Source organism: Zalophus californianus, chromosome 7 (assembly GCF_009762305.2).
Source record: "Zalophus californianus isolate mZalCal1 chromosome 7, mZalCal1.pri.v2, whole genome shotgun sequence".
NCBI classification, from domain to species: domain Eukaryota; kingdom Metazoa; phylum Chordata; class Mammalia; order Carnivora; family Otariidae; genus Zalophus; species Zalophus californianus.
The window spans coordinates 95,030,781-95,051,729 of NC_045601.1; the positions used below are offsets into that span (position 1 = coordinate 95,030,781).

At 37.5% G+C, this 20,949-nt stretch overlaps 1 protein-coding gene across 23 annotated transcripts in view; it reads left to right on the top strand.

The window, feature by feature from the left end:
* DST (dystonin) overlaps nucleotides 1–20,949 on the top strand; it is a 486,661-nt gene that overhangs the window by 208,026 nt on the left and 257,686 nt on the right. For all 23 annotated transcript variants that reach the window (XM_027601381.2, XM_027601378.2, XM_027601372.2 and 20 more), the window contains one exon: nucleotides 9,796–9,857. In XM_027601381.2, coding sequence (XP_027457182.2) covers nucleotides 9,796–9,857 — 62 coding nt within the window. The remainder of the gene's footprint in view (nucleotides 1–9,795; nucleotides 9,858–20,949) is intronic.

The window sequence follows — 20,949 nt, forward strand, 5'->3', positions numbered from 1 at the left end:
CAGTCAGCGTAGGTTGTAACAGTTATAAGTGCTCTTTTTGCACATTTGTTTTTTCCAAATGCTGTTGTTCTTTGCTTTCTGTGTCATTACGTATTTTCAGCCAGGTTGTACTTGAGGTGATCATAGATGTATATTTTTACTTGAAACTTAGTCTATACATGAAATAATTTTCCAATAGAGGAATGTTCTAAAACTTCATTCAGAAGAATAACTGGATAGTCTGTAAAACCAGTAACATCAGTTAAAATCTCAGGAATCGTTTTCCCTTTTTGTTGTCATAGCAATGTTGCCCTAAATATAAATCTCAATGTTAGACATCCCTTACTGAAATGAAATAAAGAACCATTATGAGACTTGTAATTGGAAAATTAGATGGTGTAATCTGGAATACTCCCCTTTGAAGTAACTCCCTTTTGAAATAATGCTTATGGAAAGTGGCAAATCACTGTCTCCCCAGACTTAAATTATTCCCTGATTGGTAAGTGCCTTTCCTGAAGGAAGTTGAGGCCCTTCAGGTCCACATTACCACTTTCCTCATTGTTGTAGCACTGTGGGAGGCTTCTCGTGTTGAAGAACCTGCCTTGGTATGGGAGACATCTAGGTTGATCATGGTTTAAAAGAAAAGGTTTAGGTGTTACTGTTAGAAAACTGTATCAGAATTTATGAATTGTGTGTGTTATTTAGTTAGCTTTACTCTTCGTACCTTACTCATGTAATTTAGTTGTGGGTCATAATTCCCAGGTATATTACCTCAGCATTACCTGCCAGATATTTAGCTCTCATCTTACGTTTTCAGCAGTGTTTTTGAGCCTCTAGCAGAAACCTCCAAACCAAATCTCAGTGATCAAAATAATCTTTTTAGAGTTGTATTATTTAAGTGAATCTCTCATCTGTACCGGGAGGTAAATTATTTGATTAAATCACCATTCTTTATATGCCATGTGGGTAAGCAATTAATCAATAAGTGATTTTTTTTAAGAACGTATGTTCTATGTCTTCATATTCCTTAAAATAGAGGACCACTTTTTATTAATTTAAAAAATAAGAAATTTATTAACCATTATATGCCAAGAGGAGAATTTATATATATACATAATTATGTAAATAATTATGTATTGTATATACCATTATATATATAATTATATATAACATGTACATATATTAAATTTAATGAGGCAGAGTAAATTTGTTAAGAGTTTGTATTATTACATGATAATCCAAAAAATTAATAAAATTTTGGAGGATAGTTACAGGAATGCCTTAATCTCATATTTTATAACATGATATGAAAGCTATCCTTGAATTATGAAGATTTTTAATTAATAATACATTTTAATGTGTTTTTTTGCTGATTTAAGATTAGGGTCCTAGGTTATTAATTGGATGGGAATAGTGTGGATATTGCCTAAGAAGTAATCTTTTTTTTTTTATTCCCTTACTCTGTTTTTGTCTTGCTGGAGGCTTGGAAAAGCACTGCTGAAAAGGTGATAGGAGTACTAGACTTTGGTGCAGAGGTTTTATTGTTTGCACTTGCTTGTCCAAAGTTCACATGGCACATGGCACAGAAATTTCTTTCACATGGTAGAGCCAGATTCTTCAGCACCCTGTCTGTGATTGAGATGTGTTTAGCACTTGCATTTGAAAGAGGACTCTATCTTTGGGGTAGAGGAAACGACTCTGGAGGGAATCACAACACATGGGTTTTAACACATGGCTGGCTTCAGTCTTGCTAATCTACTTATTTTCCTCCAAGTCCCATTTGACTGCCCTGAGCAGGGTTGGTCTTTCTCTCATTTGTGCTTGCTTACATGGTGAATGCTGCATCATTTGCTCAGTTGGCATGCTTATCACACTGCCTTCATGTCAGGTGCCCTCTCTAGATGATGAACTCTGGAGAGCAAGGGCCAGTGAGCTTTCTGTCGGCATGGTTATCCTAGTACCACTGTGGCACTGGGCTTATCATATGGCCTGATAGATGTTGGAACAAATGAGTAAATGAGAGATGTATAGAATCTACATTTTATCAGTAAGTAGGACTAGTAGTTGCTTCTTATTCTTTGTTCTTGCCTTGTGTACTAGTAATTTAGGTTCATTCTGAACTCTTTAGGCATGGCAAGCCTCAAGGATGTTTAAGATGCCATTATTTCTTTAAGAGATATAGTAGTATATCTACCTCTATAGAGTTCAGTTGTCCTTTTTGAAGCATAATTAATTCACATTTTGGGTAATTATTTGTTAAGTACATAAAAGCACTGTAACATCTTCTATCGGGTAGACAAAGGTGAGTAAGGTATAGATGATACCCCAAAGGGGCCAACAGAGGAATCAGTACATATTTTGTGGATGATAATATTGGTTAACAATTATTTGATATCATTATTCTTGGGGAGAGTTGTGCCTAGAGATTTTACATTGGGAATTAGTGTTTTTGTTTCCTCTGGATAAATACCCAGAGGTCAAATAACTGGATCAACTACCCTATGGTCATTCTGTTTTTATTTTTTGAGGAACATCCGTACTGTTTCCTATAGTGGCTGTACCAATTTATATTCCCACCAACAGAGTACAAGGGTTCCCTTTCATCCACGTTCTCGCCAGCACTTGCTATTTCTTCACTTTTTGATAACAGCCATTTTAACAGGTGTGCCGTGATATCTCGTTGTGGTTTTGATTTACATTTCCCAGATAATTAGTGATGTTGAACATCTTTTCCTGCACTTTTGGCCATCTGTGAATTCTGCCAAACATTCAAAGATTTGATAGCTATCCTCAAATTGTTTCAAAAATATTGAAGAGGAGAGACTATTTCCAAACTCATTTTACAAGGTTAGCATTACCTTGATATCAAAACCAAATAGGACACCACAAAAAAGAAAATTATAGGCCAATATCCCTGATGAACGTAGATGCAAAAATCTTCAACAAAATATTAGCAAACTAAATTCAACAATAGATTAAAAGGGTCGTACATCATAATCAAGTGAGATTTGTTCTAGGTGATTCGACATTCACAAATCAATCAAAATGATACACCACATTAACAAAATGAAGGATAAAAATTATATTATCTCAATAGATGAAAAAAGACACTTGACAAATTTCAACATCCATTATGATAAAGACTCAGTGAAGTGGGTGTAAAGGGAACACAGCTTAACATAATAAAGGCCATATATACCAAACCCACAGCAGTAAAAAGCTGTGTGCTCTTGAACTTTTGTTTGTTGGGGGTTTTTTCATTACTGATTCAATCTCCTTACTAGTACTTGATCTATTCAGATTTTCTATTTCTTCATGATTTGATCTTGGAAAATTGTATGTTTCTGGGAATTTATCCATCCTAGGTTTAATTTGTTGGGGTATAATTTGTTCATAGTAGTTTCTTCATGATCCTTTATATTTCTTTGGTATCAGTTATAACTTCTCTTTCATTTCCAATTTTATTTGAGCTCTCTTTTTTTTGGTGAGTCTAGGCAAAAGTTTGTCAATTTTATCTTTTCATATATCTTCTCAAAGAACCAGCTCTTGACTTCATTGATCTTTTTTATTTATTTATTTTGTCTACATTTCATTATAGATGGTCCCGAACTTATGGTGGTTCAAGTTAGATTTTTTGACTTACTCTAGTATGAAAGTGATTTCCATTCAGTAGGGAACTATACTTTGAATTTTGATCTTTTTTTTTTGGCTCCTGAAATGTGGTATAATACTCTCTCATGACGGTGGGCAGTGTCAGCTGCAGCTCCCAGTCAGGCATGCGGTGACAGGTAAACAACTGATATAGTTACAACCATTAAAACCATTATGTTTTTCATTTTCAGTATAGTATTCAGTAAATTACATGATGAATCACACTTATTATAAAATAGGCTTTGTGTTAGATGATTTTGCCCAACTGTAGGCCAGTGTAAATGTTCTCAGCATGTTTAAGGTAGGCTAGACTAAGCTGTGATGTTCTGTAGGTTTGCTGTAATATATACATTATCAATCTATGATATTTTCAATCTCTGATGGGCTTACTGGGACATAACCCTATTATAAGTTAAGGAAGTATTTTCCACTCTTTATTATTTCCTTCCTTTTACTAATTTTGGGCTTTCTTTGCTTTTATTTTCCAGTTTCTTTAGATGTAAAGTTGGATTGTTTATTTGAGTTTTTCCTTGTTTCCTAAGGCAGGCCTGTATTGCTGTGAACTTTCTGCTTAGAACTGCTTTTGCCGTATCCCATAGGTTTTGGAATGTTGTATTTACATTTTCATTTGTCCCAAGATATTTTTTTAATTACCCCTTTGATTTTTTTGTTGACTTATTGGTTGTTCAGTAGCATGTTGTTTAGTCTCCATGTATTTGTGATGTTTGTTCCTGTAATTAATTTCTAGTTTTATACCATCATAGTCAGAGAAGATGCTTGATATGATTTTAATCTTCTTAAGTTTGTTGAGGCTTGTTTTTTGGTCTAACATTTGATCTGTCCTGGAGAATGTTCCACGTGTACTTGAGAAGAATGTGTATTCTGCTGCTTTTGGATAGAATATTCTGTATATATGTATTAAGTCCATCTGGTCCAATGTACTATTTAAGGCCAATGTTACCATATTAATTTTCTGTGTGGGTGATCTATCCATTGACATAAATGGGTTGTTAAAGTCCCATACTATTATTGTATTGCTGTCAGTTTCTCCCTTTAGGTCTTGTTAATATTGCTTCATATATTTAGAGTGCATAAATGTTTACAAGTGTTAAATCCTCTTGTTGGATTGACCCTTTTATCATTAGGTAATGTCCTTCTTTGTCTTTTATGCAGTCTTTGTTTTAAAGTCTAGTTTGTCTGATATAAGTGTAGCCATAACAGCTTTCTTTTCACTTCTATTTGCATACAGTATGTTTTCTATCCCTTCACTTTCATTCTGTGTGTCCTTAGATCTGAAGTGAGTCTCTTACATGCAATATATACATGTCTTGTTTTTTAAATCCATTGAGCCAATCTGTGTCTTTTGTTTGAAGAATTTAGTCCATTTACATTTAAAGCAATTATTGGGGTACCTGGCTGGCTTACTTGGCAGAGCATGCAACTCTTGATCTTGTGGTTGTGAGTTCAAGCCCCCATGTTAGGAGTAGCGAGTACTTAAAAATAAAATCTTAAATAAAGCAATTATTGATAGGTATGTATTTAATGTCATTTTGTTAATTGTTTTCTGGTTATTTTTGTAGTTCCTCTCTGTTCCTTTCTTCTTCTTTTGCTTTCTTCCATTGTAATTTGATAACGTTTTTTAGTGTTAGGTTATGTTTCCTTTCTCATTATCTTTTATGTATCTACTATAAGTTTTTGCTTTGTGGTTACTGTGAGATTCATCTGTCTCATTCTTTATATGTAACAGTCTATTTTAAGTTGATAGTTAAGCTGAGTTTGAGCACATTCTAAGAACTGTACCTTTTACTTTGCTTCCATCCTCATGTTTTTCGTTTTTGATATCATATCTTACATATTTTTATTTTGTTTACCCCTTAACTTACTATTGTAGCTATAGTTAATTTTACTACTTTTGTCTTTTAACCTTCATACATTCCACTACATTTATATTTGCTTTCCCAGTGCAGTTTTTACTTATGTAAACATAAGTTTTCTTGTTATTAGTTAGTGCCTTTTCTTTTCAGCTTGAAGAAGTTTCTGTAACATTTCTTGGAAGGCCAGTTTAGTGGTGATGAATACCTTTAGCTTTTACTTGTCTGGAAAACTCTTTATCTCTCTTTCAATTCTGAATGATAAACTTGCTGGGTAGAGTATTCTTGGTTGGAAGTTTTTTCCTTTCAGTATTTTGAATATATCATGCCACTTTCTTCTGGTCTTCAAAATTTCTTCTTAAAAATCAACTTATAGTCTTATGGGGCTTCTCTTGTATGTAGCAAGTGGTTTTTCTCTTGCTGCTTTTAAGATTCTCTCTTTTTCTTGAACTTTTGACATTTTAATTACAGTGTCTCTTGGTGTGCGTCTCTTTGGGTTCTTCTTATATGGAACTTTCTGTGCTTCCTGGACCTGGATTTCTCCTTCCTTCCTTAGGTTAGGGAAATGTTCAGCCATTATTTCTTCAAAAAAGTTTTTTGCCCCTTTTTCTCATTCTTTTTCTTCTTCTGAGATTCTTATAATGTAAATGTTATTCTGCTTCATGTTGTTTTATGGGTCTCTTAAGCTATCTCCTCTTTTTAAAATTCTTTTTTTTTCTTTTTGCTGCTGTGTTTGGGTGGGTTCCACTGCCCTGTCTTCTAGGATGATCTGTTCTGCTTCATCTAGTTTGCTGTTGAACCACTCTGATATATTTTTCAATTCAGTTATTATATTTTTCAGCTCTGTGACTTCTGTTTAGTACTTTCTTAATGTTTTCTATCTTTGTTGAAGTTCATCCATTCTTCTCTCAAGTTCTTTGAGTATCTTCATGACCATTACTTGAACTCTTTATCGGATAAGTTACTTATCTCCATTTCATTAAGGTTTTTTCCTGGGGTCTTATCTTGTTCTTTTGCTTGGAACATATTCCTGGGTTCCCTCATTTTGCTTTTCTCTCTATGTTCATTTCTGTGTATCAGGCAAATCACCTACCTCTTCCCCGTCTTGAAGGAGTGGTTTTGTGTAGGCGATGGACCTTATCATTCAACCTTGCCCTAGCTCTTTGTTGTCTCTCAAACTTTTGTGATGTTTAAGCAGCCTGCTTTACCCTCGACAGGTCCCAGTTGTTGAGATTGTGCCAAACCCTGACAGTGTTCCAAAGGAAGGGATCTCAGTCGGCATTTATTTTCTGGCTGATTGGAAGCCAGACCCTCAGGCAGCACCTTTTTTTTTTCTTTAAATTTTTAATATTGTTATGTTAATCACCATACATTACATCATTAGTTTTTGATGTAGTGTTCCATGATTCATTGTTTGTGCATAACACCCAGTGCTCCACACAGAATGTGCCCTTTTAATACCCATCACCAGGCTAACCCATCCCCCCACCCCCTCCCCTCTAGAACCCTCAGTTTGTTTTTCAGAGTCCATCGTCTCTCATGATTCATCTCCCCCTCCAATTTCCCCCCCTTCATTCTTCCCCTCCTGCTATCTTCTTCTTCTTCTTCTTTTTTTTTTTCTTAACATATATTGCATTATTTGTTTCAGAGGTACAGGTCTGTGATTCAACAGTCTTGCACAATTAACAACGCTCACCATAGCACATACCCCTCCCCAATGTCTATCACCCCAGTTACCCCATCCCTCCCACCCCACCCCCACTCCAGCAACCCTCAGTTTGTTTCCTGAGATTAAGAATTCCTCATATCAGTGAGGTCATATGATACATGTCTTTCTCTGATTGACTTATTTCACTCAGCATAACACCCTCCAGTTCCATCCACGTTGTTGTAAATGGCAAGATCTCATTCCTTTTGATCGCTGCATAATATTCCATTGTATATATATACCACTTCTTCTTTATCCATTCATCTGTTGATGGACATCTTGGCTCTTTCCACAGTTTGGCTATTGTGGACATTGCAGGCAGCACCTTTTAAAGTATGCACATACATACAGTCCTGTGGAACCATAGTCATAACCTCTCCTGGGCCTGCAGACCAAGTGATTTAGAGATGTCTTCTTGGAAACAGTTGAAAAAATCAGGGCTCCAGATGAGTGTATAAGCTCTTTTGGGAAGTACCTGCAAGCTGTAGTGAGGCTGAGGAAGAGTACAAAGGTGGCATCCTCTGGCCTATGTTTTCTGAGAGCTCCTCCGTGGTTTTTAGATGTATGGTATACCTGAAGCCTACCCCTCTGGCTAATGCTCCAAGATGAATAAGTAGACCTTTTTTACAGAACACTGGGGGTGTTTCTGTCTAATGTTTTGTGTTGTGCCCTGGAGCGGTAGCTTGCCAAGAACTATCTCTTCTATTGGTTTAGTTCCATGGAGCCCAGCAACACAGTCCACCCTGGCCACCAGAGACAAGGTCTTCAGGGGTCACCCCTGTGTGGACTGGACCCTGCGTGGACCCACTGGCTTTAGTAGAGTCCACGCGGAGCCTAGGGCTGGGGCAAACCCATCACCTTCAGTAGTGCTTGGGGGCAGCCCAGGGCAGCCCAGTGCTTGGGGGCAGTACAAGGCTGCCTACTGGCTGAAGTGGGACTGTGGGAGAAGGGGGTGGTGGTGCCCTTCCACGACCAGTAGAAGCTTTAAGATTAGCTAATGAATCTCCTTCTCATGTGGTCTAGGTGCTTTTTAAACTGCTGCTTTTGTGCTGGGTCCCTGGGTGAGTGAGTCTGTGTGTGAGCCCTTTAAGAGTCGATATTCTCTTTTCCACACAGCCCTTTGGGTCTCTTGGAAGTAAGCGCTGTTGTTTTTCAAAGTCAGATGTTTCGGGGGCCCATCTCTCTGGTGCAGGTCCAAGGATTGTGGTACCTGATGTGGGGCACAAATACCTTGCTCCTCCGGGAGATGCTCCACATTTGTGAGATCCCTTCCTGTTTTGGGCCACTGCATCTGGGGTATTTGTGGTGTGACCATGTCTCTGCCTCTCCGACCTGTCTCACTGTGGGTTTTTGTTATTGTTGTTGTTGTTGTTCTTTGTTGTGGAGGAGATGTTCAGCTAGTTTGCAGGTCTTTATCAGAGGGAATTCATTCACATGTGGCTGTAGATTTGGTGTGTCTATAGAAGGTGAGTTCAGGTATTGCTATGCAGCTATCTGAATCCAGTTTCCTTAACAGTGTCCATAAATACTTTTAATAAATAGAACAAACATTTTCAAAGGAACTTCATTTCCATTAAAATAGTTTAAGGGCACTCAGGGATGAAGAAGGAGGGAGAGAGTGAGACATAGCCTATCCCTAGGGAATGAATGGAAAATTTCAAACTGTGGTAGGGAAGGAAGAAGACCACCAAGGAAGAATAAATCACTATCCTAGATGCAGAAAGGAGGAAGAAGGGAAACAAGAAGGTAGGGAATTGCTGCCTAGAACCAGGGAGGAGGAAGGTAGTATAGTTTTGAATGTCAATTCTAGATGTTGGAAGGTTATGGTTTTCTTTTGAAATAATGACGTGATGAACCACAACATTCTAGTACTCTTTCTCCTTAAATCATAAGAAGACTTCCCTCACTCTTCTGTGTACCATGTCTGTGGTAACCAGGGCAGTATCAGCTCTCTGTAGTGAGAATCTAGTTGGGATGATTCTTTTTTACCAGACAATTCAAAACTGGGAGTTTAGAAAAGAAGCAGCATGGTTAATCATTAAACCAGAGTTTACTTCAGCCAAAGGACCTGAATATAAGTCCTGCCTTTTATCACAGCTATTAAATGTTTTGCTGAATAGTTGTGGACAAGTGTTTTAACCCCTCTAAGTCTTGGTTTCTTCTTCCAAAAGATGAGAATGACACTACCTACCTTCCCTCTTTTAGTTGGAAGACCAGATGGGATGCAATACGTGGTCAGGTGCTTAGGGATGTTCAGTGCAAGGGCTCACCTGAAGCTAGTAAGGTTTTTTGTCAGACAACTTCCTAGTAATGGTAGTTGTGACAAAGTTTATGCAACAGAATGCGCAGAGGGGTTTGTTTAACAGAGTAACATTGGTAAATACAACACTACGAAGAGACCGGTTTGACAGATGGCTCTCTAACTTTCTTATAGATAGCTGTAAGTTGCCAAAGTGTAACAGGAAAATCCAAATATACTAAACAGTGTTTTTTGAATACCTTACTTTTATTATATGCATAATCACAATTAAAGTCTCCTCTTTGTAGATTTTACCAACTTCTTTTATATCTTTTTTCCTCTTCCAGATGAACGGGACAAAGTTCAAAAGAAAACGTTTACAAAATGGATAAATCAGCATCTCATGAAGGTCAGTTAATATTATTTTCACATCTTGGAGTTGTTTAGCGTGCTTTTGATTATTGTGCAGGAATTGATCGTATAGCTCTGAAGTATAGCTTTTCAGTATCAAATCGAAAGTTTAAATTCTAGAGCATTTGACATGCATTTTAGTTATCTAAAATTATCTGGTGTGTGTCCTGTGGGTAGTGATGAAGGCGAGAAGATAAGTACACAGCGATTACAGTGCATTCTGTGACATTAGTTAAAACCTATTATTATTGGACTCTGAAAAAAAATCTCAGCAGTTTAAGAAGTATGTAAATATTTATGTGTTAAGGCATGGAAAAACTTCAATTCTCAGTAAGATTTTTTCTTTCTCAAGCTTCAAACCAAGTTCTGGCATCAGATATATGTGGATGGCAGAGGGTTATATGAGAATAAAGATGGATTATAGAGACAGAAGTCTAGAGTTCTTTAATTCCTTGTACTTGGTATGTCCCAGATATTGGTGCTTATGTGTACATTTCTCTGTGTAGTAAAATAGTTGTGGTTCTGAAATTAGTATTTATTTGTGTGCTCTGGGGCACTTTGAAGATCTGATATAAGCTCTCTAGAAAAATAAACATGCACATAAAATTTGCATACAATTTCATGGAGTTATTGGATCTTACCGAAGCCCTTCTATAAATCTCAGCTAAAGCACCTGTAGGACTTCACAATGAACTATCAATCACTCCTCCCCGCCCCCCCCCCCCCCCTTATGGATAGTCCTAAAGATGGAAACACGTAACGTTTTAAGTCTGCTGTTTGGGACTTAGAAAGAATTTTCTCACAAATAAACATTATTTTAAATGTGGTTATATTCTTAAGCTACTCACAAATCCTATTTAAAGCATCATGTAGCAAAGTAGGACCAATAGTAATAGCATCTAATAGCCTTCTATAAAAGTGATTCTCATTTCACGGGGCATATCAAAATCACCTGAGGGATGTTTTAGTCCTCCCTCTCTCACTACCCATTGACAAAACCCTTTTCCCAAATTCTAGTATATCAGGCAGGCCATGTCACCCACTCTCCAACTGAGAATCATTTCTGTAGGGAGTTTCTGGTACTGCTGGGAGTTGAATCCTTTGGTGTATTGGCAAGAGATAAAAGGTTGAGACACTTTGCTTTATGATGACTTTGTGAGGAAATATATTGTGAGTACTAATGAAGGATACCAGCAGTTTACCTACTCTCTTCCAAGCTTTTGTCTCATCATTCACATTTTGTGAGTGGGACTCTTCCACAGGACAGGGCAGAGATGGGCTGATGTGAGGTTGTGGTATGGAACTTTGGAGCTGAAGGCTCTGACACGAGTTCCCCATTTCTGAGGTGAATCCAAAGGAAGCAAAATTTTTGATGAAGAGGTTCCCCTTTGGTGGCTGATGCCCTAGCAATCTTTGTAGCTGTGGCTCTCTTGGGGTGGGCATTTTGGTGGGCACAGAGGGTTGCCCCATGTCTTCTGGAGCATAACTCCTATGGTTCCTGGTTGGTAATCAAATTACAGCTGTTGGCAGTGGGCACCAGAGAGAAGTAGAAACACAAATAAGGATGACCCCCATAGGGACCACAGCACTGGCTATTTATTGGGGGCCTACTGATGCCAGGCATGTTGGACTGGGCCATTCATTTTACAAGTAGTTCATAAATTGAATGGTTGAGTAAATGGGTAGTGAGAGAGACTTCTTTTGCTAAAAATGTCAAAACACTGTTAGAGCTGCTTGAGGACAAAGTCTATATTATTATATATATATTCTAGGGCCCATCACAGTGCTTGGCAAGAGTATTCTCACTGTGTGTAATATACATTGCATATATTAAATCATTTAATTCTTCTAGCAACTACCCAAGGTGGTTTAATTTAGTGGTTATATACACATAGCCTTCAGAGTCAGACAGCAAGCATTCAGAGCCTGATTTACCTGGACTATGTGACTACTTTTTTTTTGATAAAATGACGACTCTCAAGATTTAAGGTTTGTCTGCTGCAACACAGTAAGAAATGGGAAAATATGTTATTTTATGCACAACAGCCATTAGATAGATACCAGCCCAACTGATTAGGTTTGTAATCAAATTGGCTTATTTGTTCCTGAAGTATGTTACAGGGTCAGAATTTACAGTTAACTCATATTAAATGAGGAGTCACTGTAGGGAGTGGGGGAAAGCTAGACAGTACAGTCTTGGCTAACTCTCACGGTCAGTTGCTTACATTCTTGTTCTGTTTTGCTCTAGTATCAGCTCAAAGTAGTCTTCCCTTATAATCTTAAAAATTGTTCCCTGAAATTTCTGGCACAAAACTCAAATATGTGAGAACACAGTTTTTTAATCTTTCATTCTTTTATGTCTAGAAGTTATAGCTTTAACCTCAAGTGAAGAAAAATAAATATCCTAAAACGTTTAGAGGCACCAGGCTGTTAAGTTTTGTGTTGTTATTAGTTAACCAGAGAAAGGGCAGCCTTCATGTCATCTTTTCCATGTTTCACTCAAGTGACGGTAAAAGGAATATTGCACTATGTAGTCAGCCTCTTTTGTCTCACTAAAAAAAAAATGCTGGACACTTTTGCTCTCGGTGGGCATTTGGTCATAATCCCATTAGTGGGAAATTTGAGTATGTGAATTTTAAGTAAAAAATTTTAATATTATAAAGTAATATTTCTTTCTGTATTGATTTTCTTATATTTTTCACTTGAAATACTGAACATCTTTAAGGGAGAATTAGGGAAAGGAGAGAAGCAGGTCCCATGTCTTTTTTGCCTTACCATATTCCTTTTCAATGAATGAGAGGTATGTTATTTTAAGAGTTTTTAATAAAATGGGATAATAGGAAAGGATGGTCATGACAAATGAGTCAATAAAATGAAAATAGGTAAGGAGAGAAAAAATGGGAATGAAATCATTTAGATAATTGGATAATCCTTGTGTCTTCTTTATGTTTCATCAGTTTTAACTGTAGTCACAAGTAGTCCTTAAACCATGGGGGCGGTATATAGGGGAGTTCTAGGAGAAAAGAGAGAAGAAGAGGTGAGGGAGGAAGTTAAAGGGGGCAAAGAGGGGAGGAATGGCTGTCTTGTGCACTAGGGTGCACAGCCCCGGAGTTGTGCCTTGGGTCTAGGGCCTGGAGACTTTGCCCTTGGTTCAGCTGCTGGGGAGTGCTGACCCCAGCTAGGGATGTGTTCCCCATCTTCTGAAATAATTGTTACAAATTTTGCCCTTTCTAAATTATTATTTTATTTATTTTAATTTAATATTATATAATTATTTTACCCTGTTCTCTCCAGCACAGTTTTGTCTCCAGGGGGAACTGTTCTTGGTGTAGTTCTGCTGCTTTGGGCAGTGAGGCAATTGAGAGATTTAGTTCCAGAACAGATTTGACTTTGCTGGATTTTTTCTTTTCATTTTTTAAATTATATATTTTGCTAAGTTATGGCAAATTATCTTTGAAAGAAGAATGGTTCCTTCAAAGTTGTTAGTTTGTGGCATGTAAGTCAAAGATGGGAGGTAACAAGAGGTCAGACAGGGGGTTGTGTCTAGTCTTTACAGTTTATTATTTGTGTGACCTTAACCTTCTTAGGCTCTCATCTGTAAAATGGTGGCAGTGATAGGTTAGTGTGAACATATAAAGGAGATAATCCATTTAAGCATAAAATATGTTAATTGGCACATTGTGTAAGTTGCCTCTGGAACTTCTCCTCCCTCGTCCAAATCCCTTTTCTTACCACAAGTACTTTCCCTTTTATTTATTTTTTTAAAAAAGATTTTATTTATTTGAGAAGGGGAGAGAGAGATAGCAAGAGGAGCACGAGCAGGGGGGAAAGGGAGAAGCAGGTTTCCTTTGAGCAGAGAGCTCCACGCAGGCCTCCATCCCAGGACCCTGAGATCGTGACCTGAGCCCAAGGCAGACATTTAACTGACTGAGCCACCCAGGGGCCCCAGTACATTCCTTTTTAGTAGAAAAAGCTGGGATTTAGGTTCAGAATCTGTTGAGGTAATAGATTGGCCTGTTGCCTTCTTGCCGTAGAGTCCTACTGGGACACTGAAGAACAATTATTTATTTGAGGTAATCCTGTTAGCCATACCCTCCTCTCCTCTCTATACACCGCTCCCCAGTCATTTATGGATTGACCTTGGGGCCCAAGGTTTTTTTTATTCCTCTGTTTTCCTCTTCTCCCACACACTCTCCTTTCAGAAAGGGAATCAATGAAGGCCCACCATACTTCTGAAAGATTGGCCATTTTTATTCCTCAGTTGTAATTTCACTTAGATTCACAGCTGGAGGGCATCTTCCACATCCTGCGATTTGCTGCCTTCCTTTACCGGAAGGGACAACTTTACTGGTGGAACTGCAGTACAAGGCCTGAGATGAGACTATGAATTAGAACGGGGGGCTGTGTCCAGTGTTTGGTTTCCTTGTGCACTGTGACGGGTTGCAGATCTGCCAGTGGGTTCCCCTTGGCTATGAGGTTGTGTTTACTTTTCTCTACCTGTAGTTTTAACTGCTCACCAATTATTCCCTGTGATTTAGGAAGTTTTGGTTTATGCAGCTGCAAAATAGCATAGACCAATGCTTAGGGGATGATTTTGGCATGGTCAGTTTTTAAAAGTTTATATGACTGAGAAAAGTAAACATTGGAGTTTTTAAATGACTGCTTAAGTTACTATTACATCCATATGTATAAACATTTTTTTCCTTACAATATTTGGGTAGAATTTTTGGGGGGGAGAAAAACTGTATTAAAAAATAATATAGCCTTATTTTATATTCACCAGAGCTATAATTACATTCGTTTAAAATAAGCAGATTGCTTAATTAAAACTTATATTTGCGGGTGAACAGATGCCTCTGGCATTTTTCTAAATGTATTTAAATATTAGTGTTCTCATATTTCAGTTGTAGGACTAAGCCTCTCCTTAAACTGGTTGTTCTGGTAAGAGTGTTTTCCTTTGGAGGCATCGTTCTTCAGAATACTTTTAGTAATTAAGTCCAGTTGACACAGTCAAGTCTGTTCCCTCTGCAAGTCTCTTCACACATTGAGTAGACTGGATTGTTTACCTTGCAAATTGGATATTTAGGTAAACTATTGGTGGTGGTAACATTTATGTATTATTCTTTAGCATAATTTTAATTATAGTATTAAAAACCATGAACTGGTTATCAAAATTGTTCGTGACTTCAGTTAGGTAAATTTTACCCAGAGAATTGTTCTAAGACATAAAATTGGTGACAGTCTTTTATTATTTATAGTATATATTTTTTTATGTCCCTCTACCTATGGAACTTTATAAGCTAGAGGGTCTTATATCATTATTTAGTTTTTGTTGTTATTGATCACATGCAATTCTGTCTTGCTCTTTAGAAATCAACAAGACAGTAGTATAAGAAATGGCACCTAAGATTTAAGTACCTATGATTTAGCTTTTCCCTTACTCTGGAGAAAACAAGAAAGAAGGAAGCCCTTTGTTTTCTGAAGTACTTCAAAAGTTACCAAAGTTTAAAAAATTCCCTTTTAATTGTTTACTTAGACCCAGAATTAGAACTTGAACCATGACTGAGAGGCTGTATTTAAGAGGACTAATTTAAGGGGATGAACAATCTTTTGGGAGAACATTAGAGTCTGAAGAAGTCCATTTAATGGGCTTTCCTTGCCTTGGGTCCATTTAACTGGCAGATTATAGTGGAAATAAAGTCTTCTGTACCGGTTAGCTAATACTGTAAATTTATCCCTTAACATTATATAATAGGATATTTGGTCTTATTTTTAATTTATTGATACATAAATGCATTCGGAGAGGAAGGGGCCCTGGATTCCAGTATTGCACCACACCCTGTGTGGCGGTTACCTGCTTGGTTACCACACGGGAGACACCCAGCTGACTCTGTTCCATCTTGTCTTTGGAAAGCTTCATTTATTCATAACCTAGATATCCTTTGCCCACATTTAAAAGTCAATGATGTCATGGCTCCACTGAATCAATCACACTGTTCTTTATTTTCTGATTTGGTGGATGGAAGGAAATGTATATCCCCAAGCTGAGAACAGAGTGATAACTTTTAGAGAGTAGAGAAAAAGCTCTAATCTGCTCTGTGTTCTTGACCATTGCATACTTCTTGAGTGGTTTTACATCTATGGGCACAGATGACTTCATAAAGGGCTAATGAAAAATTCATCTTCTGAGAGTATAAGGCAGTGTTTTGGTTCTTAAAATCTGCAAATAATATATGTATTTTAAAGACCCTTGGCTTATATGAGTGGTTCTTAAAGTTTAGCTGCATCAGACTCACTTAGAAGGCTTGTTAAAAAGATTACGGGCCTTACCCCAAGAGCTTCTGATTCACTAGATCGGGGATGAAGCCTGAAAATTTCCATTTCTAAGAAGTTCCAGGAATTCGTGTTTCTAACAAAATGCTGAAGTTGCTAAGCTGAGGCCACATTTTGAGAACCCCTATCATAGGTAAATGGATAAATATTATAGTTAACCCTCAGTTTCATTTGATATAACCAAAAAATATTTTAATATAGAAAATAATAGCTATGTTTTATTGAGCTTATATGCTAGGTACTTCACAATATTAATACCAATATTAATAACAGCTGCTAATAGTACTTGAAGGTAACCATGTGCCAGGATCTGTCACTCTCATGTCTTAGTTTATTTTTTTAAATTTATTTTTAATTTTTAAAAATTTTTAAAGATTTTTTATTTATTCATTTGAGAGAGAGAGCCAGTGAGCGCACAAGCAGGGTGCATTTTTGGAGGGAGAGGGAGAAGCAGACTCCCCGCTGAGCAGGGAGCCCACTGTAGGGCTTGATCTCAGGCCCCAGGAACCTGACTTGAGTTGAAGGCAGACACTTAACCGACTGAGCTACCCAGGTGCCCCACATGTCTTTGTTTATTTAATTCTCACAACTCTCCTTATGGACTGGTCCTATTTTATCCCAGAGTTACAGATGATAAAATTGATGGACAAACAGGTTCTATAATTTCCCAAGGTCATACACCTAGTAATTTTTAGGACTGGGTGGAAAATAAGGCTAAGAGAGATTATGTAATTTTCCATAGATTGGAAAAGGAGTCTAAGCAGGAAGTGAAAAATGCATCCCAGTCTGCCTCAGTACAGATCTTTTGCTGTCTTGATTACATTGAATTCTTAAGGATGAATTTAGAGTGGAGTGATTAAAGCTGAAGGAGAAGCTGAGCTTGACATTTGGACATTGGTCTGATTTCTCTACAAATACGACTTGACATTTAAGTTATTTCTGTTGTGGTATAAGAGATAACAGTTTATGTAGTAGAGGAAGGGTTGAAAGCTTTTTGGGGAAATGTCTAGTTTAAAGGCCCACTGTAGAATTTAGAAGCAAATCAGGATTTAAAAATGTGAAGCAATAATTGATTTCAAGATAGTAAAACAGGTACATGGAAGAGTAGGAAATGGCTCTATGTAGATGAACAGTAGCTTGGGATTGAGAAATTCTGAATGTCTTCTCATCATGAAGAATGATATCTTGGTGATAAATTCCTCATCAAGAAAAAAAGTCCATAATAACAGTGTTTAGTTTCAACAGTGCTTTATTGAACTTTAGTATAATCAGGGCTGTATTTGAAATACAGTTTAGGAATTACTCTGTTTTCATGCAGCTATTTTTTTTTTTTTGAAAGTAAGCTCTATACCCAACGTGAGGCTTGAACTCAGGACCCTGAAATCAAGAGTCACATGCTCTACCAGTGGAGCCAGCCAGGCGCCCCCATGCAGGAGATACTAAGTACATATATGTAAAACCATTAAACATTTAAACCATTAACATTAGGCAGGACAGCCTAGGATAAAGTACCAAGGGTGGCAAACAATAGGTTTTTAAGAGATGAGATTTGGGATGCTTGGGGGGCTCTGAGTAGTCAGGGACTATGCCAGGGTGGGGAAGTTGACTTATGCTGGGTGCAGAGGAGGAGGGGATGGTGCGGTGGGCAGGGGCACAGTGAGTCAGATGTACTGGATTGCTAGCGTTTGCTGGAAGGAGATCAGGTTGGATAGAAAATGGATAGAAGATGAAGCCAGGTAACAAACAGATGGGATTGGATAGCCAAAGAGGTTTTAAAAAGTTTTTGAGGACAAGAGTGACATAAGATAACTGGCATTTTAGGAAGAGTCTTGCATTTTATACACAGGCATTAAGGAACGAAATATTGTGGATTCCAGGGCAGGATCCACTGTGTGTTTAGGTATTGAATTTAGTTGTCATGTCTCTTTAATCTGCCCTGGGAACAGTTTTACAATCATTTTACAGACTTTGACGACATTAACATTTCTAAGAATACAGATCAGGGGTTAATTTGGATAGGATGGAAGATGAATTAATAGCAAAATACCTTGTGAACTTAAAGTTATTTTATGACAAGAAGACAAACTTTTTTTCCTCCCATGAGAGTCATTTAAGTAATTACATGTGATTTTAGTGTTTGTCGAGAATATAGTGAACTACCTTTTCAAATGAAGAACAACAAAATTTTACTCAGTAATTTCACCAGGTGATTTTAAATTCCCATCTTGTGATCAATTGCAATTTTTCTTCTTTTTGATTTCTTTATTCATTATTATCGTTATTCCATCACTACCACTACCTTTTATTGCATACTAACCATGGGCCAGGAACTGGACTGGATACATAACATACATGATCTGATTTAACTCTTGTTTCTACCAGTGAGGAAACGGAGTCTGAGGGAGGCTAAGTTATCTGCCCAGCATGACGTAGCTAGAATGTGTCAGGACTGAGCTTTTTAGTCCTGGCTCCTTCTGGCTCTACAGAAAAACTATATCATACCACCACATCATGCCACAAAAGAAAGACACAGAATTAAAGAATGATCAAGAAAAATGAAGACTGAGAAGTAGGGCAAAAAAACAGTATGTCCATTTGCATTGCCACTTTAATTGGCTCTGATTCCTCTCAGCCATTTCCCTACATACTTTAAGTCTTTGCTGTTATGGCTTGGCCTCTTTATATGACCATAAATTTTTATTTGCGTCCTTCTCTAATCAATATATTTTACAAGAATTGGGAGATATAGATAAAAGTATACAAAGAAGCCAAGCAGCATTTATGAGGGTGGTTGTTTTAGCTATAGGAAGGACATTGACTAAGGCATTTTTGAAGAAGAAAAAAATTACACTTGGATCAGTGGTGCTGACATTTTAAACCATATTGTATAGGCCTTGACATCAGAAGAAGTATATGCATTCTGTAGTAGGTAGATTAAAGCAGAAGACTTGGTTTGTTATTTGATACTAGACTCTAAGCTGCATGAGGACAGAGCTGTGTCTGTCTGATTAAACAGTGCATCCCCGGAACCTAGCATAGTGTCTGATATACGACTATTTGCCTCAGACTGTACCAAGGAATTTGTTGCTTAATGAATGATGTAAAACCAAATGAACACCCCCCCCCGCCCCCGGTTTATAATAGAGATCTACAACTACTACGGTGGGGGAAGTGAAAGGATTGCTTTGGGAGGAATGAGATAAAAGTTACCTGGAGGAAAAAGAAATTCATAATGACTTCTTTCCTTTTAAAGCTAAAAAGATCCATTTCATTATAGGTCATGATTAGCAGGGCCAGACTTTCCATGTTCTGGTCCCTTTTCATGTTATTTCCTCTGTGTAATTCGGTTTTTCTACTTGTGGCTAGGTAGGAAGTTTACCCATATTCATGGATGAGATTAATTTATTTATCTAAAATTACTAATTAGCTTTGCCCTACTTATCTATTATTTTCATTAGTTAAGAATATTGGCTGGAGCTAGATATCTTGGGGATTTTCTAATATATTAATAAAATTAGTACATTCTCTGGTCTTATTTTATGTAGGGGAGGGAAAAAACCCTTTCCCTTCGATCCTTCTAGGCTCTTAGTTGGACTGTATAACAGAAAACAGATTAACAAGGGAAAATAAAAGTTTTGGGAAACAGAAGCCTTCATAAGGAAACAAAGACCAGAGGAAATGGTTAAACCTGAGTGTTTTTATATGAGATTCGATGAAGAGTGGAAAGTCGTAGAAAAATGTCATAGGACACAAGGGATATGAGCTAAGGGTAATAAACTGAAGGGAAACTTAGCAAGGCTTATTTGTTCAGTTTTTTCAGTGTCCCTTTGTCTTTAGAGATAAGGATGCTCTTTTCTTCCAGGTACAGGGAGGGCACCTCTCACGTGAAGGTCTTATGACCTTCTCTTCTTAGGGGAGAAGGAGGTATGGGCGGTCAGAGAATCCTTCCAGCACTTGTTGTTTTTCAAATCCCTTCAGGTTAACATATTCAGTATACCAAGGTGCCGTATCTTGGGGTTGTGTGTCCTGAACCCATCACACAGATGTAGTTAGATTTCTCTGTAGGTCTCACATATTCCTTTCCACAGAATCAAATAGAAAACACTGTTTCCAGGCCCTAGTCAGGGTTTGCTGTAACTGCAAATCTGAGGGAGAATTCAGAAACTAGCTTTAAAAGGGGCTGAAAGGGCAAGACAAGTAGCAAAGGAGATGGAAGCCAGTAATCAAGGAGGGATGAGAATTGGAGAGGATTTGATAAAGTAAGTGGTCAGGGTGTCAGAGGTAGCAGTGCGTCACGTTGGACTTGCCTAGGGGTTTGGGAACTGTTCCATACGCTAGAGTCATTTGATCTTAATGTAATATAGAAGAAATTTCTGTTTTGTGAAAAAAGATAAGAGGGGTGACTTCAGAGGGAAATTGTTAGAGCTGGGACAAACTGTTGCATACTTCTAAAAATGCTGCAGTAAATGCCTGATGGCACTGAACTGTTATTTTTGGTGCTAATCTGACACTGATGTTTGCTTCAAGAATTTCATATCAAAACTGTTCAGGTACTCTTCTTTGTCATTTAATAAAACTCTCATGGAATTACACTACTGTTTTTCAGATAAAATTTAGGGAGATCATGGCATTCATTATAAGATCAGTTTTTGATACTATACCTGTACAGAGTCCTTAACATCTGAATGGGAACTTTTTTTTTTTAAAAGATTTTATTTATTTATTTGACAGAGACACAGCGAGAGAGGGATCATAGC